This window comes from Panicum hallii, chromosome 9 (genome assembly GCF_002211085.1).
Source record: "Panicum hallii strain FIL2 chromosome 9, PHallii_v3.1, whole genome shotgun sequence".
Lineage (NCBI taxonomy): Eukaryota > Viridiplantae > Streptophyta > Magnoliopsida > Poales > Poaceae > Panicum > Panicum hallii.
Genome location: NC_038050.1, coordinates 12,937,896 through 12,963,418, shown reverse-complemented (window position 1 = coordinate 12,963,418; position 25,523 = coordinate 12,937,896). Strand labels below are relative to the sequence as shown.

Genomic DNA, 25,523 nt, shown 5'->3' with positions numbered 1-25,523 from the left:
CACTGGCTGGCCTGGGTCCGTACATGACACTCGAGTATTTTTGGATACTCTACTTACGTACCAGAACCAATTCCCGAAGCCTCCCAATGGAAAGTATTATCTTGTAGACTCCGGATATCCTAATAGAAAAGGGTATCTTGCACCTTATAAGGGACAAAGGTATCATGTTTCGGAATGGCAACATCACCAACCAGTGGGAGAAAAAGAAATGTTCAATCAAGCACATTCATCACTTAGAAATGTGATTGAACGTTCATTTGGAGTGTTGAAGATGAAGTGGCGTATCTTGTTGCACTTGCCTGGATATTCTATTACCAAACAATTAAAAATTATAGTTGCATGCATGGCTCTTCACAATTTTGTTAGAGAAAATACCAATGAAGATCCAGATTTTAACTCCGATGTGCAAGATAATGCTACCGGTGGCAGCGAACCTACCATGATCGATGCTAGTGCTTCAGGAGATGACATTGATATGGGTGCCTTTCGTGATGCTATTGCTGCCTCTATGATGTCTTGAATATCATTGTAAAATTGTATTACTTATTAATCTATATTCATCATGACTATTATTTATTAGTTTATTTTATCATTATTGGGTGTTTTATGACTATAATTATACTATAACAAAATTTTGGTCCTAATAATATACTTAGAATTGAAAATGGTAGAGAAATCCGATCAAAATGAGCTATTACAGGACTCAGGGGCACATAGGTCATTTTACAGTCAGAACAGACAATCCAGTAGAAATAATCAGGATTGCCAAACAGCCCAGATTCTTCAGACAACAGATTCTTCAGACAGCGGATTATCAGAAAATATTGATTCTCAGATAAGCGATTCTCAGGTAAGTGAAACCAAACAGGCCCATATACAGCCAATGGCCCTGGCCGCGACCTGGATTATTCCCGGCCTAATGTGCTAAACTTACATACCTTTTTAAGAGCAAGTGACAATTATATTTACAATATGTAATTTTATTGTGCTATTGACAAATTAAGTGAAGTTTAGTTGCACCAGGTTCTTCAGGGCCGTCTCAATTTATCCACGGGGTTCCATCAATTGGTATGGCCCATTTAATTTCTGTTTGTTCTATCAAGGGACTTCTCTCTTGCGACTTTGCGAGTACAACTGCAGCAGCTAAGGTTAAACTTTAATAGGGAATTGGAGGTCTAGCAATGCGATTGCAGTCGGGAGAGAGATCGGTTCTGAAATAGCCGGTTTCCGGTTACTTGTATAAAACACGGAACTGTTAACTCTCTGTAATGCACTTTACAATCCCTGAACCAGAAACTTCTTACTTGACCAGTACTGTAGACAAAAAAACGGATTGCAAATTGCTTTCAAAGTGCTTCGCACCAATCAATTTCACAAGGACCGTAGACGAAAAAAAATCTGACATAATTGAAATTGAAGCAACTAATAATCGTATTGATTTGTCTCTCTAATAAACTCATTAATACCACCTAACCAAAAGAGCACAGCACCTAAATCATCCAGACTTGAAAATTATGCAAACCACAAACCATCCTAATTAACTTTCACCACCAGCTCGTGGTGTTCCAAAAACTAATAAACTGCCCTCCTCTTCTTCTTCGTCATCACTGGATGATCAACTTCGATCACTTCCACGCTTCCTCTTCTCCGGCAGAGGTGGCGGCGACGTCGGATGCTCCTCCCGCAACTTCTGCGACTTCTTCACCATGCTTTCCATCGTCGTGGTCATGTACGGCTGCGGCGCGCGTTCGCGTTCTCGCTTACTTGCAGACCGCTTCCGAACAGCCACATAGGAGGCGCGTTGCTGCGCGTGGGAGCTCAGACCTTTGAGCACGCGCGCGCGCCCCACCCTTTCGTACTCCTCCTCGTCCTCCATGCATTCCTCGAGCTCTTCCAGCTCCTCCTCCAGCACGTCGAGCATCGGGTTCCCGCCCGGCGCCGACTCCAACGACACGTGCACGCGATAGAGCTGGCCGTGGAGTATCCTTCCGGCCTCCTCGAAGGCGCATCGCTCGGCTGCTGCCCGTGCCGCGGCGATTTCCTCGGCCGCGGCCACGCGGACGCGCTCCCGCTCCACCTCCACGGACGCTTCGGGGTCGGTCACCTCAGCCGGCCTCTGGACGACGGCGTCGTCGCCGACGACGGCCGCCCGCCCGGTCGCCACTTCCCGGTACGTGCATCTCACCTTGACCAGCTGGGTGGCGTCTTCTGTGGCTTCGGCCACGGGCACGTCCACGAACAGCAGGAAGCGCCTCTCCTCCTCGGCGTAGAGCTCGCCGACTTCCACCGAGGCGGCGCGTCCGTCGGCGTCGATGCGGCTCTCGTAGCGGCCAGACTTGACCTCCCGGACGCGCACGCCCGGGTGCGCGCACTCGACGACGACGCGCGCGTCCTGCTCGACGACCGAGAGGAGCCCGCCGATGCACTGCGCGAACGAGTCCTGGATGACCGCCAGGTTCTCGATGAAGGAGAATGCCGCCCGTCACCTCCGCGACGGTGTGCATCGCCGCCGCGTCGTGATCCGAGCCGAAGCCGAACGTGTGGATCGGCCCGGGCCGGTTGACGGCGGCCCTGAACGGAAGCGGCACGAGTTCCGTGAAGTCCCGGTGCCGGATGCAGGTGTCCTGCCCGTCGGAGAGAAGGATGACGCTGGTCACGGCATTCCTGTAGCGGCGGTCGGCGAGCACCTCGGATGCCACATGGAGGCCCGAGCCGATGTTCGTGCTGCCACCGGCGACCAGGGACTCCACGGCGCGCTTCGTTGAGGCCTTCCCGTCGTCCGACATGCGGACGAGCCTGATCCTGCGGTCCGCTCTGTGCGAGAAGGAAACGACGCTAAGACGGTCGGCGGGGCGAGGTTGTCGATGACGAAACGCATGGCCTGCTTCGGCAGCGCCAGCTTGTTGCCGGTCATGCTGCCGCTGACGTCGAGCACCGTCACGAGGTCAAGCGGCGCGCGGGGCGCCTCCGCGTCCGCGGCGGCGGCCCCCGGCGCCGTGGCGTGCACGAGCACAGCGAAGCTGTCGCAGGACGCGTCCCTCGCGACGGGCGGGAACTCGCAGTGCGTCTTCAGCGCCATCTCTCCGACCTCGGGCGCCTGGACGGCGGCCTGCGCCACCGGATCGTCGTCGGCGTACGCGCGGGGCGGCGGCATCGCCGGCGCGGGGACAGGTTGTTCGACGGCCGGCACGTCGCGCCACGTGGCCTTGCAGAGCGGGCAGTCGCGGTTAACAGTCGGAGATGCAGCGGTGGTGGAAGGTGTGGGAGCACTCGGCCACGAAGACGGCCTGGCCGCGGCTGATCTCGCCGAGGCAGATGGCGCACGGGTCGGCGGTCGCGCTAGCCATGGAAGCGGCCACGAGATCGATGTGGTGCAAATTATTACGCAGTGCTAGGGTTTTCGCTTGATTGCTTGCGACGGCGTTGTGAGAAGACGGGACGGCAGGCCCAAACGGTGCGCTTATATAGATGGGTCCAAACGGAGACGTGCAGCGCGAGTTTCCTGGACGCGTGCGTAACCGCCGATCAATTGTTTGGGCCGTCGGATCAAGGTCCAGATTCATACCCTCCTTTCCCTTTTTTTTTCCTTTTCGTACCACCAAACTACCAAAACCTTACCCTCCTCTGCTCCTCCATCCTCGCGAGCTGACATCTAAAAATACCTTCCTTTTTTTCCCCTTCTCTTACCACTAAACTACCAAAACCTTATCCTCCTGCTCCCCCATCTCGCGAGCTGCCATCTATATTGATCTAAACATACGTGACGACATCCTGCACACTCGTCCTACTCCCATCCGCCCATCCCACATTCCCGTAACCTTTCTGCTTGGTTCAGAGATGAAAAAACAAACCGAATCGTACAGATGCAGCTTTCACAGTGTGTTTGATGTTTGGACACTGATTAGAAGTATTAAATATAAACTAATTACCAAATTAATTGCATAAATGGAAGCTAATTTGCGAGATGAATTCATTAAACCTACTTAGTCTATTATTTGGTAATGTTGTAATGTTGTGCTACAGTAAATATGTGCTAATAATAGATTAATTAAATTTAATAGATTCGTCTCGTGAATTAGTCTCCATTTATATAATTAGTTTTATAGTTAACTTATATTTAGTAATTAATCCAAACATCCGATACGACGGGACTGAAGTTTACTCATCCGAATCCAAACAACCCCTCGGTCTAAAAGAAATAATACATGTTCATAAACCTGAAACCATCTTCGTAGCCACGACTGTAACTAACACAAGTACTTAACTGACCATAGTGGCTTTATGCTTTCAATAATGCAACACCAGACCTTTCAAGGTATCAGCCATGAAAGATGCCAACAGCAGCAAGCTCAGCTCGATGAATTTGCAATCTGGCAAACTACTACCGCGTTCGGTTCAGCAACGATTGGCGCGCCTCCACCAAAGATGCCAATTTGATTCTAGTGCAAACTGAAAAGCATGAAATGTAAGGTTTGGATCTGTTTCATGCCCTACAGCCCTATATGGTATGTCACATGATCAAGCTCGAGGGAGATAATTGGATCATGGCGGGCGCTAAGATCCTAGGTCGTCTCTTTTGTGCGGAGTAGTCTTAGCTTTGTTGGGGTTCTTTCCTAGGTTGATCTTTCGTGTAATATATCGTTCAGGGGCTTGTGCCGGTGTGTGCCACACGACCGTGCGTTGTAATTTGTTCAAACTCTTTCTTCTTAATATAAAAATGTACAACTCTTCTGCGGATTCGAGAAAAAAAATCTTCTCCAACCAAACCATAGCAGATGAGAAGACACAGAATGGTATTTCGACAGCTTCCGGTACACGTAAGGAGAGGACGTGAGAGCTCCTAAATTTTAGCTTTATGAGACGGTTACTATACAAAACAACCAATTTCATTGTCTTAGCTTCATCTATCCATCCTCAGCATCCTTAAAAGATTTTACGTGGATAAAGCTAATGCCATACAATTCACAGTACTCGAGAGTCAAGACCGTGCTCCGTCTCCACCGCTGCCAACCCTGCCCACTCGCTGCTCGGCGCTGGCAACTCTTCCCACCACCTCCCAATTATTCCCCAACCTTCCCTCTACTAGTGTCGAACGAGTCCACGAAAACAACTCCCGTTTCTTCCTCGCTAACAATGGCAATGGCATACATCTTCGTTCACGCCGGGAGACTAAAATCATTAATTAGGTGTCATTGTAGCCATGGTGATACTTATATGTATCTTCTGCTGCTCCACTTTTAAACTTCTATTGCAATACTCATTAGTACCTCCAAGTCATTCTCGTTCGGAATTAACAATCAGAAGGCATCACATCACAATCACAAAAGCCCTGCTTCCTCCGTGCGCTCAAAATGTTCTTCGCCGTTCTTGCGTCGGTTGTTGGCGGCGCTGCAGCAGCTCCCGCGACCTCCGCGACCGGTCCAGCATGTCCAGCATCGCCGGCGTCATGTACGACGTCGTGGCTCCCGCCGTAGCCAAGGCCACGCTGCGCTCCTCCGCCGTCCAACCGCCGCCCAGCGTCTCCGCCCCGCCGCCGGACACCATCTGCCGCGACGTGGCGCGCTGCTGCGCGTGCGAGCTCAGCCCGGCGAGCACGTACGCGCGCCCGGACAGCTCGTACCGCTGCCGGTCCGCCACGCGCGCGCGCATCTCCCGCAGCTCGCGCGACAGCGCCAGGCACGCGGAGTCCCCCGCCCGCGCCGCGGCGGACCGCGCCACGGAGCGCTGCCGGCTGCGGAGGATCTCCACCGCCTCCGCGTGCGCACCACGCTCCGCCTCCGCCCGGGCCGCGGCGATGCCGTCCGTCGCCTCCGCCCGGACGCGCTCGCGCTCGACTTCGACGGAGCGCCCCGCGGTCACGGCGCCCCATGGCCTCAGCACCACCGCGTCCTCGCCGGCGACGCTTTTGCCCCGTCCGGTGGCCGTGTCGCGGTAGGCGCAGGCCGCTCTGACCAGGCGCGTCGCGTCGTCCGCGGCGCGGGCCCTCGGCACGTGCAGGAACAGCAAGAGGCGCCTCTCCTCGTCCGCGTAGAGCTCGCCGACGTCGATGGTAGCGGCGCGGCCGTCGGCTTCGACGTGGCTCGCGTAGCTGCCGGACTTGATCGCGCGGACGCGCACGCCCGGGTGCACGCACGCGATGTCAACGCGCAGCTCCTGCACGGCGACGGAGAGGAGCCCGCCGATGCACTGCGCGAACGCGTCCTGGATGGCCGCCTCGTCCTCGATGAAGGAGAACGTCCCGCCGGTGGCCTCGGCGATGGTGTGCATCGCCGCCGCGTCGTGGTCCGTGCCGAAGCCGAACGTGTGGACGGGGGCCGAACGCCTCCCGTCACCGTCGTACGCGAAGGAAGGCGGCACGAGCGCGTCGTAGTTGGCGTCGCGGCCACCGTAGCCGCCGCGCCTCGGCACGGTGTACGTGTCCTGCCCGTCCGAGAGGAGCACGACGCTGGCGACGGCGTTCCGGTGCATGCGCTCGTCGATCACCTTGGCGGCCCTGCGGAGCGCCTCCCCGATGTTGGTGCCGCCGCCCGCCTTGAGGGACTCCACGGCGCGCCTCGCCAGGGCCTTCCCGGCGTCCGACATGCGCGCGAGCCGCATGAGGCGGCACGCGCCGGAGGAGAAGGACACGACGCAGAGGCGGTCCCGGGGGCCAAGGTTGTCGATGACGAACCCCATGGCCTGCTTCAGCAGCGCGAGCTTGGTGCCCACCATGCTGCCGCTCACGTCGAGCACGGTCACCAGGTCCAGCGGCGCGCGCGGCGCCGCCGCCCCGCCAGCCCCGGCGATCCCGGGTGCCCTGGCGTGCACCAGCACGGCGAAGTCGTCGGTGGACGCGTCCCTCGCGAGGGCCGAGTACTCGCAGTGCGTGGCGAGGGCCACTGCTCCTCCGTCGGATGCCTCCGCCGCGCCTGCGCCGCGGTGCTGGTCCTCACGCATCGCCCGAGGCGTCCGGTCCACCGGGTCGTCGTCGTCGAACACCCGCGGCTCCATGGGCCGGAAGAACGGCTGGGACGCCGGCGCGGCCAACGCGACGGGCGGCGGCGGCGGCTGGCGCGGCGACGAGTTCGTGGTGCGGAGGGACGGCAGCTCGCGCCACCGGGCGCTGCTGGGCGGGCGGCCGTTCGGGGCGCTCCCTGAGTCGGAGACGCAGCGGGAATGGAACTGGTGGGACCACTCCGCAGTGAAGATGGCCTGCCCGCTGGTACTACCCCCGCCGCCGCCGCTGCGGCCGCGGCTCCGGCGCGTGTCGCCATGGCACGAGCTGCTCTCCATTTCCGGGCTTCGCCCTCTCCTTGTCTTTTCCACAAAAGAAAAGTAATCAAAAACAGAAATTCTGATGCGGATTTCTGAGCTGTGACGGAGCTGACAGCAACACGACGACGGTGATCAGACGATGTGTTCTCCGTGTGGGTGCCGCGTCCACGCACGCTACGCATTGAACCCGGCAGCTGCGGTGCAGCCTGCACGCTGGGTTTGCAGCTGGTCGCCGCAATTTTCTTTAATCCTGCTCTTGTTGACTAAGCCCCCTTGTTAATCTTTTCTAGAATGGATGGCCGGTCAATGACTGGACAACAATCCACGACCATCCATTCGTGCTTGCGTGCCCGCGACTTACCTGAGAGCATGTTTGAACGGCATGAATTTCATTCCTAAGAAACAGTACAGTTCCATAGGAGCAGGCAAGAATCTCCTGATCTCCTCACATCTCCTTGATGGTTCTGCTTCTTTTGATTTCCTCTCAGATCATCAGTTGTTCATTCCAATATAAGGGAAGGAATCGTTGCTGATGCAGAATAGCGCTGCCGTCAACATCATAATTTATACGCAAGCCAAATTGCCAAACAGAAATGCACCGACATTGTTATGTTGGTAGTTGCAGGCTTGAACCGCCATGGCCGCTGAACAGATGGTTAACAGCAGCTGATGCGGTGGGGTGGGGAACACCACCCTTTCCAACTTTCTCCCTGTTCCTGAGGAAACTACCCTTCATCACTGATTTTCATCTCATGCAAAAAAGCTTTCAGAAAGTCACCTGAAAAAGGCTTCAGGAAATTGTACTCAAGATCCAAAAAAAAAAGACCTGCTTGATCTGCACATGGACACAGCAAAAACCTAACTTCAAAACTGAGCAGGCTGCAGGTACAAGAACGCTGAATCCACACCGACAGAAGGCATATCTCAGCACTTTTAACCAGTATAGGCTCATAAAATGTACTACAAAGTTCTGATGCATCTGTGTCCTGTACACAAGTATCAAAACTCACCGGGTAGCCAGGCATACACATGGAACACAGCTACTTCTGGCTTTGGAGGTTTTATTTCTGAACTCTCAACACAGCTACGAGCTCTTTAGCAAGGGGGGAAAAAGTAATCCCAAACAGATTTGTGCAATCAGTCTAAATGTACAACTATTTACACGAACATTCAAAATTTCACAATTCAACTACATGTGCTTCCCGTCTTGCATGCCAGCCATATTCGAACTGTGTGGTCATCACTAGCAGAAGCCAGCATATGGGGCCTAGCAGGATTCCAGCTTACACAGTTCACAATCATCGTGTGGCCATGCAAGACCTCTATCGGCGTTTCAAGGTGCCTTTTCCAAATGTAGACCTGCCCATTGTTTCAAGTTAGCAAACGATAAACAGAGAAACTGATTCATAGGCATATACAATCCTCCTAGAAAAAAAATTTACTACCAATCAGTTAATTTTGTATTCTGTATACAACTAATGTAAAACCTAGTTTTCTGAAAAAGGAAACCACAATGCTGATGTAGCAACTACAAACCCAAACCATGTAATTAGTCTAGTAGAACTTTGGACATATTTCATTTCAAGGAGTTTTGTTATATTCAAGAGCTTATATATATCATTAGTCAACCTACCTACCATTGTTAGCATCATGCACATTAGACCTGGAAGCATAGTGCTACGTTAAGCATCAATTAAAACAGAAGCTGGAGTCGGCTAAATATTTCATCAAAAGCAGGACCGAAGTCCAGCAAAAAACTATACCTGTGAATCCTCACTGCCACTAGCAATGAACAAGGAATTTGAACCCCCAAAGCAAGACCTAATCACAAACTTCTCTTGCTTGTGCCCCTTGAACTTTTCAGGCACAGTAGATTTTTCATTAATTTTCCACAAATGAATTTCCTGGCTGTTAAGGTTGACAATGAGTGATTGTCCATCACCTGAAAGAGAAAGGGATGAAATTGCCTGCTTCTCACGAAATCTCCATTCCCGCCCCTTTGGAAGTTCTCGGATCCAGATATCGTTACAAGATACAAAGATTAGGTGCCGGCCATCAGGCGTCACAGCAAGGTCACTGACTTTAGGTATTCTATCTCCAGCCCATACTTCCAGCTCTTGACCTTCTAGGTTACAAGTGAAGATCCTATTGGGTGAGCTTCCAGGCTCGGAGCTGGCACATACTATTTTCTCTGAATTAGGAAACCATGCACATGAATTGATGATGTAGTCCACCGAACCTCCGAATTTAAGATTACATTCACCAGTATTGACGTTCCACAGTTTCAAAGATTCGCCAGTACCACAAGTGAGCAGCATTCGATCATTTGGGCTCCAGGCAACAAAGGAAATTGGTTTCTGGTGACCTTGTAGGCAGTGCTTCTTGGTCAATGTATCATCCTTTTCCACCTAAAATCATATAATAACAAGAATTGGAAATTGTAATACATGAAAAACAAATTATCATAAACACAAAACAGATTTTACAAATGGATCAAATATGTGTTGCCTGTAAGCAAAGCAAAAACTGCTGTGGATGAAATATGTGCTTGATGAAAGGATATTTATCCACAGAAATCCATCCGAAATGTATTGTGCTCTCATAAGCTTCATACCTAGTCATCTTTTCCTTGACAAAAGAATATTTAAATTTACATGCCTTCATCTCCATTTTTCCTCTAGATTAGATAGAGTACGAAGGGTCAGCAATAATCTAAAAAATGAGGGAACATTAGCATACTGCTGGACTTCTAGAAACATGTGTCCCTTATACAAACTAAGTATCATTTATCATAAAGGGATTAATAGTTAATAGAATCTTTCATCGCCACAACTGATCAACTTCGATAATTCGTACATGGACTTGACTAGTTGACTGTGCAATCAGACATTGAAATTTGAGACTTCTTCGAAAATATTATTCCCAAATATCATGAAAAAACCAGTTAAGATGAAGCATATAAGCAATCCAGAAACAGGCCAACAATGACATGAGAAGCATGGTCTTCCTTCCCAAGTTCATGTTTTGTATCATTACTCACTTCAATTTAGTCCCATCTGTTTATCATTCATCGCATCAAAATTGAGGGTGATAGTTAATACTCTGAGGTCTGAAGAGAGGTACATTGTGAACGATGATATTATTATGAATTATGGGAACATGCTACTAGATTTCAGTAGAAAGGTCATTAAGAATGCAGTAACGCAGTTTTAAGGGTGAAACAGAAAACTACTCCAATATATTGTTTGGACAGTGACATGGTCTCCATTATTTGACTTCAACCATCATATAGTATTATACAAGAAAAAAATTATAAATTATATATTATGAAATTACTTTCTGTGAAAATTGTGACTATCATTTCACATGTTCAATTCAGACAGTTTGCAGATAATCAATGTTGTAAATAGCGGGCTATGAAGTTTAGCGGCAGCCTTCTCTAAAAGCTATAGAAAGCTATAGCGGACTATAGCGAAAGCTAAATTATTTAGCGGAATGATAAAATAATCAATAATCAAATATAAAATTATAAGCATTATTGGTCTAACACTAAAAAAATAAACTCTAACATGTCTCTTAACTGCACAACGATGCCCATGCTACGTTGTCTAGGGTCCACACTACATTTATTTAGTTGTATCGATTCTTTGGACTGCGTCTTTAAGCGAATGACACCACTAAAATCTACTAGCAACTTGACATTTAGCGCTGCTAAATCTCACAAAAGCCACTTTAGCAGACATTTAGCATTGCTAAATCTCGTAAAACCCCTTTAGCGGACGTAGCGGACAAATGTTGCATAGCGTAGCGGTAGATCTCCTAAAAAGCTAATAGCGGGCTATTTCCAACATTGCAGATAATGGTAAAAGTTAGAAAAGTAGTCACACACACGTATTAAAAACCATCATTTCTTTTCTTAACTGAGGGAGTAATATGTTTAGAACATAAATATAAAGATGTATATTATTATTATCTCTAGGGAAGTAAATTTGAACATGTAAATGAAAAGGTATTTTCAGTAAGGTTATGAAAGTGGAAATAACATCGTGATCCAAATCTAGAGAAAGAAATATCTCTTGTCCATTCCATTTGACCTCTATTCTCTTCCCCACGTAGAGCACTACAGAAAAAACACTTCATTTATTCTAAAAAAGTTTTCAGCCATTGTGAATTCCTCTATGAGAGTTATCCAAAATTAGGAAAATAGCTACTATGTGAAGTTTATCAATGCTTTCTTTTTATTAAAAATAAGTTAACTAATGCCAGTGGATCTGCTGATGCATACTGTATGTCATTCAACTTTGAAACATCAACACCAATTAATTTGCACAATTTCCGAACTAACATGCATTGCAAGGCAAAAATGAAAGGTGGTTAGGTGCTTGCCAGAAGCCAAACCACATATTAGAGAAAAGGTGAATCATTTTCCTACTTATTTTTTCATCTGTAACTCTCGGCACCTAAGCAGTCTATATTTTTGGCATGAAAATGTCAAAGTTGTCCAAATGGCATTTTCTTCTACTACTTTGTATATTTAATCAATTAAAGTCAGTATCAATACTAGTTATCAACAAAATTTAATTTAACTTATCAACATGAAAACAGCTATAGGCAAAAAGGCCACAGTTGGTTAAATTTTTTTTCAGCTGTTTAGAGTAGTACAGTTACAATGGAATAAACCCTTAAAATATGAACAACCAGCCTACTAATATGTCCCAAAGTAAGCAATAGATAAATTGCAAAATATTGAAAAGCCAGTCAGGAATTTAAGCTATTCAATGCACAAAATATAAGGTGGCATGAAAACAGGTGACAGCTGAGCCCAGAGATAAGCTACCTAAATGAGGTGGCAGGTGCGACACAATGAATAATCGAAACATCTAACAGTCAAAAAAGACACTTTCATGTAAGCTCTTAAGGCTCTCAGTATATCTGCTACACTGGGCAGTTTGGACTGAGCTACCTACTGCTAGCATCAGGTAATGCCCAAAAGTTCAACATTCATAATTCGATTATTAAACAAAGCATTCATTGTGGTTATTATTCCATGATGTCAAATTTAGCCAGGAGCACAAAGGTCATGCTATGTTCACTCAGGCATGAGTCTGATTGGTGTGGTCTAGAAATAAGGAATAAGATAACATCATGCATAATCAGTAATAAGTTGACTTCTGGAGCACCAGGATAACAAGGAAAGTTGTGATATCATTTACTCAAACAATAAACTGCATAATTTTTTTCAGACTGATACTTGGGTGCATCAAATCATACCTTCCAAATTATGGCGGTGCAATCACTTGACGATGATGCCAGGTAGTCTCCATTATTAGAGAACCTTACAAACCAAACTTCATCATTATGACCACATAATATCTGCAAACAGGCATGGATATGTGAAATATGTAACTTTGCAATACAGCCAAACCCCCAGCATGAAAATTTCTAGTGCTGTTAGAGTCCTGAAAACACATAAAGTTTACCTGAATAGTCATCCCTTTTTCTCAAGATGGATGAATAAATTTCAGAAAAGAAACATTAATGTTTCTTCAAAATTATACAAACAACACCTTTAAGAACATGTTTCAAAGAATCATACTTAACTGTGTATAAATTTTATAAAATTGCACTTCTATAAGAGTGTGATCATGTTTATTGTATTGGTCCAAATTTTATCCCACCTGTTTTATGTCCACCTTGAGGAACAGGGAAATATATCCACCCGGCAAGGCAAGCAGTCCGAAATGTCCACTTTTATCCCGTGTGGCAAATACATCCATAACAGCAAGTGGGAGTCATTTGGATATAAAAACTCAGATGAGTAAGTCTATTCTATCAGGTCCATTTCATATTACGGACGTGTGATTTTGTGAAACAATATGAAGAAGTATGTGTAGTTCTTTGAAATGGGTGCTTAAATGTGTGTTTCTGTGATAGTTTTTACATAGGTAGTGTTGGTTCACAAAACATACCCTGAATTAATCAGTGCCTTGTGGGTGCTGGTTCAGAAATATATTAAACTTAGACAACAAATTTCATTTAGTATTACCAATGGTTGAAATTCACAGATGACCTCTACTGAAAATTTGTGGTGGTTGAGTTCGTGTGTCCACGCGCACACAAAATCAAAGATCCACAGTTCCTCCTATAAATTTTCTTTCTTTTCTCTACCAACAATAAGGTTCATGTTTCCAATTAGGTATTAACATGGTGGGAGTGGCAATTGTAATCCAGGAAGATGAAATGCAACTTGAAAAGAAATTAGAAATAAAGGTGTGAAGTGTGCTGTTCTAATTTACTTTTCTTAAATCAACGAAAAGATTCTGAAATTATCCAAATCCCTGCTTTAGATGATGAAAAGAATATGTGGTACTTTGAGAAATATTTGTCAGCTGCTTTACGATTTTATGCTTCCAGAATCAAATATGGAGAGGGATAAAGCTGCATAAATTGCAAACATGATAAAGAAGAAATTTAATCACTAAGATTAATAGCCATACTGAATTGCCTATTAAACCTAGTCAGAAAAGCACCACATCTGAAATTGTAAAGGGTGTTGCTGCACGTAGAAATGGCCGTGCGTGAGTTATTTCCCAACTGTAAATCGATGAGTTTGACAGTTTCATTTTTGCATTCTTACTGATCTGAAAACCTTGGACATTTCTCAGGAAACTGAAATAAACAAGCGAACAATCTGTTTAACTCGCACCTGTGCACACTTGGAAGGGATATGCTGTTCATGGCACTTGTGATCTTGAAACAGAGTTATCTCATCCGGCAAATTGTGATATATACACGACGCTACTTGCTTAGTAACCGCACTCTCCACCAAATGCTCCAACCGCCCGCTCGGCACATGGAACCATGGTGGCAGCACCTCAACTAAATCCAAGAACACCGCAATCCTCCACCCAACCACGGCCTCCGGAGCGACGGCCCCCTCGCACGAGACCATGGCGCACGCCAGCCAGTGCACGCACCTCCTGTCGACGCCGAGCGGCGCAATCCGGCGCCGGAGCACCTCCCTCGCACGCCGCAGGCCGGCATCGCCGCCGGTCCCCAGCAGCTCGAGGTAGTGGGCCCTCCACAAGAGAAACTCCGCGACCGCACGGTCCGCGTCGCCAACACCAGCGACCGAGCGGACGGTCTCCGCGCACGCGTCCCACTGGCCGGCCATCACGTCAAGCAGCAGGCGGTCGTGTTCCGGCGGGTACAGCGGCACACCGGACTCCGCCTCGAGCGCGGCCGCCGCCCGCCGGTACCCGAGCGAGTAGAGGGACTGCTCGATGACGCGCACCAGCTCCTCTCGGTCGACGGGGCCGACACGGCGAGGGGCCCGGCCCTCGTCGGCGAGGGATACAGAGCTCTCGGGCAGGTCCATGGCCGCACTGGGGTCGCCAGCTTGAGAGATTTCGCGCCCCCGCTGACGACACAAACCCAAGGGAAAAAAAATCTGGGCTTTGGAGGCGGAAAGATCAGACTTTTGGAGTGGGGGTAGCGGATTTGAGAGGATAAAAACGGGATCAAAATCAAATGAGCAGGGAGGCGAACAAGATTTGATACAGTAGCTCCAGACAAGAGACAGAAGGAATTTTTAAAAAAAAATTGCGAGGTGTTATCAACGAGATTTCGGAAGCGATAGTGTGGGTTGATTCTGAAGGGAGCCGCAAACGATCCGGGTCGAGCTGTTGTTTCTTTTTCTCCCCCTCCTCAGAAACTGTGGGCGGAATCAGGTGTGATTTGGGGACGGAAGCGGAACGATCGGCTGGAGAAGTTGTCCTTCGCGGCCACACCGCGCGTCCGCCGTTGGAGGCGTCTACGCCGTCGGTTTCGTGGTGGGGTCGGATCTGAACGGCTCGGAAAGATCAGAGATATGCCCAGGTGGATTGGATCTTATCGCTCTTCGGACATTCAGGGCCCGTTTGGGCGGCTCCCGCAGTAGCTCCGCCGGCAGCTCCTTCTGGAGCCGCCGCACCAAAGGCTGCGGTGGGCGAAGCGCTTCTGCGGGTGGTGCGGAGGACCGGATATGGATCGGGGCTCTGGAATGTTCGGAGCCAGAGCATGCAGTCTCTGACACGTCAGGCGATCGCGCGACGTGGTGGCGCCGTCGGCTGATCCAATCTTGCTGCAGCTTTCATTGTGCGGAGGCAAAGGGAGCTTGAGCACGGACTAGCGCTTGGTTCATAGAAATTTGGCTCATTGCTGATGTGCTGCACCCTTCACTAGTCGAGAGCTGGGCTTTCTTCCTCACTATTAAAATCTTATTTTGTCAATAAAAATATTTTATCGTTTATTTTGTTTCGACAGCAGGCAAAGCCTTTAAAACTCAGTTACCCTCCTAGGTCTCCCAGGTTTCTAGGTACACACGTCAGGACATCAGGGGCTCTACGATGGCTACCCAATTCATATAACTCAAGCTACATCTCCATTACCATGGCTGACGATGTCACGATATTACAGTTCAAAGAGTATAAGATGGAAAGTTAGATACAAAAGTATGTTTTTTTAAGAAAAGTTTGCAGGAGCACGGCTATATCATTTTAGAGAGAAAAAGCAAGTCCAAAGTTTTACAAGGTTGATATTACATAAATAAAATAGAACTCGAGCTCAAATAAAGAGAACTAAACATCAATAAACTAAGGTAACTCCGGCCCTCCAGAGGCCAGCTTCATTAAGTTACTTCAGCATTGATTTCCTACAGCATTTCAACTGGGGATAAATGCTTGTGCTCAAAAACTTATATGTTCCTTTCCTTCTAAGATGTTCCACATGCCATAGATCATCATCGCTGCCTTGATCGAGTCTTCGTGTCTTCTGGCTGTTGTACTAGCTGTTGCGACCAAACTGCCAACTTAAGCCAAACATTTCTTACGAAGCTGCAATGCAGAATCATATGATCTGCCATTTCCTACTCCTGATTACAGAGGCTGCACACCGGGTTACAAGGCCACTGCCTGGTCGTGAGCTTGTCTGCTGTAAGAATCTTGCACTGCACTAGCAACCATGCAAAAAATTTGTGCTTTCCTTCGGTTTCTGCCTTCCAAATAGAGTTGCCATTGAAAGTACTAAAAGATCCTAGAAATTGTGCATTGTAGGCTGACTTGGTAGTGTAGTTTCCATCAGCTGTCCATCTCCACTGAATCTTCTCAGGCTCTTCTGTCGATTGTCTCTCTTGTACAGAATCCCAAAGCTCAACAAAACTAGCCATTTCATTTACTTATTGCATCCTCCATAGCCCTCTTGTCCAGTTCTGATTGTGAAACTCCTCCTTCACTGATTTGTTTTTCCTCTAAGCCAGCTTGAAAAGCTCAGGATAGAGGTCCATTAGTGCCTGACCATGTAATCAAGAAGGAAGATTGACAGAAACTTGTTGTAGCCCCATCCCCTAAAGTGACCACTGTGCTTACTCTGAATAATTGTTTGCCCACTGCATTTACCTTTGGTTCAGTGCCCACCCATGGTGTGTCTGGTGACACCCACTCATTTCACAACCATCTCAGTCGGAGTGCTCTGCTGAATAGGTCCAGGTCGAGGATCCCTAAACCTCCGAAGATCTTAGGCCTATTGCCTTACTTCACTTTACCAAACAGTGGCCTCCATTAACTTCAGTTGCCCTTCTTCACAAAAAACTTCTCCTTAACTTTTCTATTGTTTATAGCCCATTTCTGCGGTCCGAATACCGTTAGGAAGTAAGTTGGAATTGCTGTCATAACTGAATTGATCAGCTTTAGGATACAAAAGCATGTCATTTGTCCAAATTTTAAGGTTCTTCTTGTGTTACTTCGCCACTTGCGTTGAATCAGTTCCGGAGTTTTCATCCTCCTTGTGATAACTCGCCAGTGATCATCTCCATCTTTCTCTTGGTTGCGGAAGCTCGACACTGCCGCTTTGAGAACAACCGCTCCACTCTCCAGATATTCTTGGTCCTCTATTTTTTGCAGCCTTGCCAAGTAAAAGGTAAAAGAACATATCAAGCAAATGATTTCAGTAGTAGATCGAATTCATTTTTCTTAAAACAAATATCTTTCTCTTGATTCCCAGATAGCCCAGCACACAACTTAGACTAAGAACCCCACCATATGAAATTGAGAATCATTAGAAACGTAGGTTTGACTCCAAACTTAAAACTGTTAAAATGAGCTAGGTTTGCAGTCATCACCTAGAATATGTGCTATGAAACTCCATACAGACTTTGCCAAAGGGCACTTAGAGAAAAGGTGTAGGTTCATTCTCAGTACAGAAAACACATCTTCATCCCCTGCAAATTACTTCTAGCCAGATTATCCTTAGTGAGAATAATATTTTGAGATATTAGCCATATGAAGATTTTAATCTTCAGCGGTGTTTTCCCTTATAAGATCTTGTTACCATAAAAATCGGACGGTGATTCTTACGGAGCACGACACGCTAAGATCTGGAAGTTTTGCTTTATCTCCAGTGCAGGTTCTGCTATCGAGATTCAGGGTATGCCAGTTAATTTGACTGGTAAGTAACAAGGAACGCGTCGGCTTTCCGAAGAGTTCCATAAAACGCATCGGCTATGAAGTCTGATACTAAAACGGGCCATCAGCTATAAAGCCGATGCATTAATAATAAATAAAGCCTTGGATAAACTTCACCTTAAAAAAATGCATCTAGCCGATAAAACTTAATCTATCATCATTACCAGTCGGATCGGACCTAATTGAGACGGCGTTGACAGTAGGGTCGTAGATTAAATAAAATTAGCCCATGAATCTAATTATAACGATGAATCTTCTTAGCAATATTTATAAAAGTATCTAGATCAAGATCAAATTGGCTATTATATGTGCAATGAAATCTCCGATAGCTTGAGCCCATAAAAACTTGATGAACATATGGTAAATTGTGAAATCTATTAAAAACTAGTAAGAGATCAAACGATGCAGCCTTACAAGAATTTGATAAAAAGGGTAAATTGTGAGATTTGATAAAACCAACAAGAGATAGGGACGATGCAGCCTTAAAAGATTTAAAAGAACTCGATAAATTAGTAGATAAACTAGACGAAACTATAGCGATACGCTGGTAATTAAAGACTAGAACATCTGATAGAAATGAACTTACGGGCAAACCGGAGATCGAGTCGATGCAGCCCTATTCACAAGAAGAGTTCGTCAAGAAAAGTTACGCTACTGCTACTCCTAGGGTTTTTGGCAATAAACCGAGAAAAGTTATATTGATTGATTATTATTTTACAAACCCTGATTGCTCCTGTTTATACTCCGAAGCTAAAAATTCCTAGTCGAGTATAACACAACTAAACTTGACGAAAAAGAAAGAAACACCACTATATTTATAAAGCCTTTAAAAGCAAATCAAACTCTTGTAGAATCTTCTGATGACATCATCATCCCAATTTGATTCGTACCTAGCCTTCCCCACCTTTGACCGAATTCGCATCGGCTTTGACCGGATCTTTTAACTCTTTTGACCAAATCATTGCATCGGCCTTCTTTGGGACTCTCCGCCGGCTCAGGTCTCCCCATCAGCTTTCTTAAAATGCCATCCTTCTATGAATATACTCGTAAAATTTTGATGCCAACGGATCCTTGTGTGGAATTCATACAAATGTGACTTGTGAGTATGTAAAGATTTAACTGAAAACTTTATGTTCTTTTCCTAAGACCAAACAAGTCTGTTGCACAGCTTCAATCATATCTTTCAGCCTTCTTACCGGCTATGCAAGCTCTCATCATTCAAGGGCGGATCCAGAACCAAACTAAAGGTGGCACTGAGCCTCTTGTAGTTAAGTTAAATTCCATATGTTTATAGATGAACTTAATAAGTAGAAGACTAAATTAATATATACATACATGAGCTAGGGGGTGTGCTCGAGCACCCGGTGCAGATCTGCCCCTGCTCATCAAGCCATCTCCGAAATGAAAGGTGCTAGTTATGCTCACTGGTTAGCCACAATACATCTTTGCTCGCTACAGATTTGGAATAGACTAGAGATTTTTTTTTCTGAGTGAAACCAGCCCACACCATAGGTCCTCCTAGGAAATTAGATATTTTACCATTACCTACCACGATCATTCCAGATGGGTGAACTGGTTTGTTTCCTTTTCAATAAGTTGAGAAACACATGAGTTTTCTATGTATCTTTGCTTGACAATATCTTGCCACGGCCCCTCTTCAAATTTCAAGTTCCACCACCATTTACAAAGAATACTTGCATTCACGTTTCTTAAAACATTTTATCCCCAAGCCCCCTTTCTTCTTGGAAATACAGATTTTTACCCATTTTATCTTATGGTACTCCCTTTTTCCGCCCGTTTGCTTGCCAACAGAATCGCTTCGAGTTCTATCAAGCCATTGAATAGTGGTCTTTTAGGCAAGAGACAAATCTCTTCTCTGAAGATCTAAAATCCCATCTCTTATTGTGCCACGTCGGCAACAGTATCCTTCGGATCTCGGGCAACATCAATCCCAGCCGTCCAGCACGAAGCTTCCATCGCTAGTCAAATGGACATACAGTAAATTGGCATGATTGGCGCGTGTACGTTGAGGCCGGACCGTCCAGGCCGTAACGTGCGCGTCAGCCCCAGAACGAGTCCGTCGCGTGCGGGCAGGGACGATCGTTCCGGCGACGCCGAGAAGGCATACATGGCCAGTTGCCCAGTTCTCCACTGATGATCAACCCAACAAATTGGCAGGGGGCGGCCCGGCGACGCAACGCCCTTGCTTCTCTGACGCGGCATCGCGCCCGGAGCCGTCGGCTTCGCCCGGCTGCTGCTGCGCCGCCAAACGCCATGTGAGCCGTCACGCATAGGCATAGCAGAGTCGTGCGGCAATGATCAGGAGGCCGTCGCCGGCCGGCGGCGGCAAGGCTAGGCGCACCCCACACCATACGGTCACGGAAAGAAAACCCCTGCCTGGAAGCCGCAGCCTCGCTCGGGCCAGTCGATCACCCATCCTGCTGGGCAAGCTCGCGTCAGTGCGTCCCCGACGATCACCCATCCCGGGCTTCCAGAACCGTCTGTACTCGCCGCGCGCGTGGCGCGGCCGCCCTCTCGCCGGCCGCCACGGCTGACAAGCTTCCAAAGAACCTTTAGTACCGGCACCGGCCGCGGCAGCGGCCCTGCAGGCCACCGGGGGAATCGATTGCATGGCTCCGAGGCCTGCAACGTGTAGCTGTTCGCAATCATCCCGCTCGTCCTACGTTTGGGTCTGTCGCTTTTGATCTCGGATGGTGAGTTGAGAGATCCGAGACGAGATCCCGTCGTCGTCGTCTTCGTCCTCGGAGCTCCTGTGGTCCTGCCTGCCCGGGCCACTGCTAGGCCGCCTACAGTGCACCATTTTTTCCTGTCGGCGTTTCTTTGATGCTTCTCGAACCACGGCGCCACCGTGGACACGACTTCAATCTGATCGAGGTGGTTAGTGGCATGTGACGGCGGATTGGCAGTTTCGTGTGCGTGGTCGCATCTCGCGTGTACAGTAGAACTGTAAGCCGCACAAGACAGTAGGAAAGATTGGGGATAGAATGAGAGGCTTGGACATCCACATCCGGTCTCCACTCTCTCTATTCTACCATCCTAGCTAGTTACTCGTCCTAAGGCTGCGTTTGGTTGAGCTTTCCGAATCTACTTCTATTTTCAGAAAGTAGAAGCTGAACTAAAGAGATTCAGCTTTTCTACAGCTGCTTTGAAAAAGCTGCTTTTCTGTAGTACAAATTTGAAAGCAGATTGTACCCTGCTTCTGCAGCTTTTCCGAATTTGTGAAAACTACACACATACTGTTAGTCGTATATATACCCTTTCAATTCTCTTTTATATATAAGAAAATAAAGATTTTCATATATAGGAAAATAAAAAAAATAAAAAAAGTTAACTTCAAATATTTTCATATATATATAAAAATAAAGATTTAAAAGAAAAAGAATTTGGTCATCACAAAGAAATATTGTATACTGTCAATTTGCATAAAGATAATATATAACTTTTTCACAGTCGACAACTCACAGCAGATTGAACCAAACGACTTTTAGCTTTTTCACAGCAGACATCTGACAGCAGCTTTTTCATAGCTCACAGCTAAACCAAACGCACCCTAATCACTCTCTGCTCCCTATCATTGCCTAAATTAAACACTTGTATGCTTTTTTTTGGAAAATTTGTGATATTAGGGCACCCGAAGAATATGACTTCCCTCTAAAATATCATTACTTTCAATTTTATCTGAATTCTATGCTATGTACTAGACACTGTAGACACTGTATATAGAGGTCTAAATGATTCAGTATCCTATATAGTCAATAGAATGAGAGGCTTGGCAATCCACGTCCGGTCTCCACTGTCTGCTCTCTTCTCTCTTCTCTCTAGTCTACCATCTAGCTACTCGGCCAAACTAGGCACTCTCTGCTCCCTATCCTTGCCTAAGTTAAACATTTTATACTCTTTTTTTGGAAAATTTGCGATTAGGGCACCCAAAGAGTATGGTTTTGTCTCTAAAATATCGTTACATCCAATTTTTCTCATTCCTATGGTTTTATCTATAGAACAATGTAAGAGGGTGAAATTTCTATAGTCGATCAACTATACGATGTTATACGGAAAAAAGAACCCTCCCTTTTTTTTAAGAGTCGTTCAGATAATCTCCTTTCTTTTAACATGCAGGAGAACTTTTATTTCTTTATTATTTAATAAATTAAGCACCCCCCATAGCACATGGTATATCCTGTCATCCCATTGCACATGGTACATTGGCTGCCATACGGAAAAAAACCTACACTCTATTAGTGTCATCGAGATAAAACTCCTTTCTTTTTAACCAAGCACGAGCACGTTTAGTTCGTTTACCCAGATTAAGCACTCCTGTCACGGGACGTGGTATATCCTGTCATCCGATCACCCAGCTCTAGCTCATCACCCCCTCTCTCTCTCCACCCCCCCCCCCCCCCCCCCCCTCCCATCCCGTTCCTCTGAATCCACGTGGCCCGAAGGATTGCCCGAAGACCCAGGCCCACATGCCACAAGGATTTAGCACGCGTCCCCGACGATCGCGGCCGTCCGTCCTCGCCGTCCTCCGCCCCCGTCCCGACCACACATGCCCTCTCCACCACCCACGTGTCGCGCACCCCCTCGCTCACGCGCCGCGCTCGTGACCATCTCCCTCTTCTCCTTCCGCGCCACCACCGCCGCCGCCTATTTAAACAGCGCCCCCGCTGCGACGCCGCCCTTCATCGACCTCCACCCATTGGATTTTAGGAATAAAGATTCCTGTTGGGAAATATTCCCCCAATTCCCCCCCTCCTCCTCCCAACAACAATCTGGTCGATCACTCCCGCCAAACCAAAACAAAAACACAGTTCAGTTCGATCCCAATCCGATCCCACAAAAACAGAGAAAGAACCCAACACCACCCCAGTTCAGTTCGATCGCCGTTTGCCAATCACCCAGACCGGAAGGAAACGATGGCTTTCAACCTAGCTCAGAGCCCCGCCGCCGCGGCGTCCCTCGCGCCCGGCACCCCTCGCTGCGCGCCGCCGCCGGCGCCCGCGTCCGTCTCCGTGAGGAAGGCCGGCAGCGCGCCGTCGGGCAGCCTTAGGCTGCAGAGGCAGGCGTGCTGCGAGCCGTTGGTGGCGCCGGCGCGTCCCGTGGCGTGCCGGGCCGCGGCGGCGGCGGCGGCGGCCGAGCGCGCCTCGAGGAGGAGTGCAGGGGTGCCGGTGTTCGTCATGATGCCGCTCGACACCGTCAAGAAGTGCGGCACCACGCTGAACCGCCGGAAGGCCGTCCAGGCGAGCCTGGCGGCGCTCAAGAGCGCGGGCGTCGAGGGCGTCATGGTGGACGTGTGGTGGGGCATCGCCGAGAGCGACGGCCCCGGGAGGTACAACTTCGCGGGGTACATGGAGCTCATGGAGATGGCGCGAAAGACGGGGCTCAAGGTCCAGGCCGTCATGTCCTTCCACCAGTGCGGCGGCAATGTCGGCGACTCCGTCACCATCCCGCTGCCGCGCTGGGTCCTGGAGGAGATGGAGAAGGACCGGGACCTCTGCTACACCGACCAGTGGGGCGGCCGCAACTGCGAGTACGTCTCGCTCGGCTGTGACGCCATGCCCGTCCTCAAGGGCCGCACCCCCGTCGAGTGCTACACCGACTTCATGCGCGCCTTCCGCGACCACTTCGCCGTCTACCTCGGCAACACCATCGTCGTACGTCGTGCTCTAGCTCTCTGTTGAGCACAAACGATTACTCTGCTCTGGCTCTGCTTACCGGATCTTCGTGAATATTTGCAGGAAATCCAAGTCGGCATGGGCCCCGCCGGCGAGCTGCGCTACCCGTCCTACCCGGAGAGCAACGGCACCTGGAGGTTCCCCGGCATCGGCGCCTTCCAATGCAACGACAGGGTATGATTTGAGATGATTGACGGTTGAGATGAATGACCCATCGGCCATCGCATAGATTCGGCCAAAAAAATAAAGAAATTTCTGACACGCATTTTTGGGATGCGCAGTACATGCTTAGCAGCCTGAAGGCGGCGGCGGCGGCGGCCGGCAAGCCGGAGTGGGGCCACGGCGGGCCGACCGACGCCGGCAGCTACAACAACTGGCCGGAGGACACCATCTTCTTCCGCCGCGAGAACGGCGGGTGGAGCACCGAGTACGGCGACTTCTTCCTGTCGTGGTACTCGCGGATGCTCCTGGAGCACGGTGACCGCGTCCTCACCGGCGCGACGTCCGTGTTCTCCGCCTCGCCCGTCGAGATCTCCGTGAAGGTGGCCGGCATCCACTGGCACTACGGCACCCGGTCGCACGCGCCGGAGCTCACCGCGGGGTACTACAACACGCGGCACCGCGACGGGTACCTCCCCATCGCGCGCCTGCTGGCGCGCCACGGCGCCGTGCTCAACTTCACCTGCGTGGAGATGCGCGACCACGAGCAGCCGCGGGACGCGCAGTGCATGCCCGAGGCGCTGGTGCGGCAGGTGGGCGCCGCGGCGCGCGCCGCCGGCGTGGGCCTGGCCGGCGAGAACGCGCTCCCCCGGTACGACGGCACGGCGCACGACCAGGTGGTGGCCACGGCCGCCGAGCGCGCCGCCGAGGACCGGATGGTGGCGTTCACGTACCTGCGCATGGGCGCCGACCTCTTCCACCCGGACAACTGGCACCGGTTCGCCGCCTTCGTGCGCCGCATGAGCGGCGCCGGGTCGTGCCGGGAGACCGCGGAGCGGGAGGCGCGCGGCGTGGCGCAGGCCACCGGGTTGCTGGTGCGCGAGGCCGCCGTCGCGCTGCGGAGCTGACCGCGACCGAATCCGATCGCTTTGTGTAGGGGTTGGGAGGGAGCTCGGGGTTTGGCTTTCCTTGGGAGGGAAGCGCGCTCGGAGATCGAGAGCGAGCGATCTCTCGAGCAGGCTACGCGTTGACGAGATTGTGACGAGGCCGGGAGGGATAGGGAGGGGAGGACAAAAAAGATGTCTTTTTTTTTTGTCACGTTACAGGCTCCGACGGTCGCCGGAGCTTGTTGGGGGAATATGACCATCTCCGGCAGAAATCCGTAGAAACCGCTGTGTTCTTGCACGAAACTGGCTGATTCGGTGCTGCTTCCAAACAGTCTTGTTTCTCCTCTTATCTGCTCTGCTCTGCTGCGCGCTGTTGCTTGGCCGGACGATAGGCTGCTAGAGGTCGACGGCCTGAGTCTGAGCCGGCCGCAACTTTCTTTTGGATGTCTGTAAATCTCTATTTCAATAGAAAGGAAAATTGCATCCATTCAAATGGAGTCTTCAATAGTAGTATGCGTACAAGTAAAATTGCAGTAGTAGTAGAGTTGTCCATGAAGAAACAAGGCCTGAGGATGCGATGATATGTTTCTTCACAGAGCAATGGCAACCAGTTTCAGTGGAAAAGTTTCCAAGGGAAGAGCTAACCAAGCCTCCAAAGAAGGCTCGGCCCTTCTTCTTCTTGTAGAAAAATAAAACGTAATGGTAGCGTCAGGGCGTCCGACGCCTAAATAAAATCAAACGCTCCAATCCAGTGCGATGATGTTACGGTGGGAATTTTTTACACGTAATTTTGTTACAATATGTATAATTTGATATTGCAGCGGCAAATGCACTCCAACCTCAGTGAAGGATGTTGCGGAGGACTACTTACATAATTTTTTTGTTGCGATAAACACTAAAATGATGTTGCAGCAGGAATTTAAGTTGATTACTAATGGTCTAGTGGAAGTGGAAGTTTTAGTTGATTATTGATATTTCAGTAACTATTTTAAGATTGTTCAATGGGTCGATCTATGATGTTGCGGTGGTCA

At 48.8% G+C, this 25,523-nt stretch overlaps 3 protein-coding genes and 1 pseudogene across 3 annotated transcripts; 1 reads left to right on the top strand and 3 right to left on the bottom strand.

The window, feature by feature from the left end:
- Positions 1–1,615: 1,615 nt before the first annotated feature.
- LOC112872794 lies at positions 1,616–3,154 on the bottom strand (annotated as a pseudogene).
- A 1,185-nt stretch (positions 3,155–4,339) lies between these two features.
- Positions 4,340–8,033, bottom strand: LOC112874378 (E3 ubiquitin-protein ligase WAV3-like). Its single transcript, XM_025937666.1, has 2 exons — positions 5,275–8,033; positions 4,340–4,496 (listed from the first exon to the last, which is right to left on the bottom strand). Exon 1 carries the CDS (start codon positions 7,270–7,272, stop codon positions 5,347–5,349), a length of 1,926 nt encoding a protein of 641 aa, XP_025793451.1. The 5' UTR covers positions 7,273–8,033; the 3' UTR covers positions 4,340–4,496; positions 5,275–5,346.
- Positions 8,034–8,174: 141 nt separating this feature from the next.
- On the bottom strand, positions 8,175–15,245 carry LOC112874379 (WD repeat-containing protein WDS homolog). The gene is made up of 4 exons (XM_025937667.1): positions 13,961–15,245; positions 12,526–12,627; positions 9,018–9,662; positions 8,175–8,613 (listed from the first exon to the last, which is right to left on the bottom strand). The coding sequence occupies exons 1-4, from the start codon at positions 14,630–14,632 to the stop codon at positions 8,440–8,442; spliced, it is 1,593 nt and encodes a 530-aa protein (XP_025793452.1). The 5' UTR covers positions 14,633–15,245; the 3' UTR covers positions 8,175–8,439.
- Positions 15,246–22,444: 7,199 nt separating this feature from the next.
- On the top strand, positions 22,445–24,985 carry LOC112875738 (beta-amylase 1, chloroplastic-like). The gene is made up of 3 exons (XM_025939693.1): positions 22,445–23,425; positions 23,510–23,620; positions 23,728–24,985. Exons 1-3 carry the CDS (start codon positions 22,688–22,690, stop codon positions 24,511–24,513), a joined length of 1,635 nt encoding a protein of 544 aa, XP_025795478.1. The 5' UTR covers positions 22,445–22,687; the 3' UTR covers positions 24,514–24,985.
- The last annotated feature ends 538 nt before the right edge of the window (positions 24,986–25,523 follow it).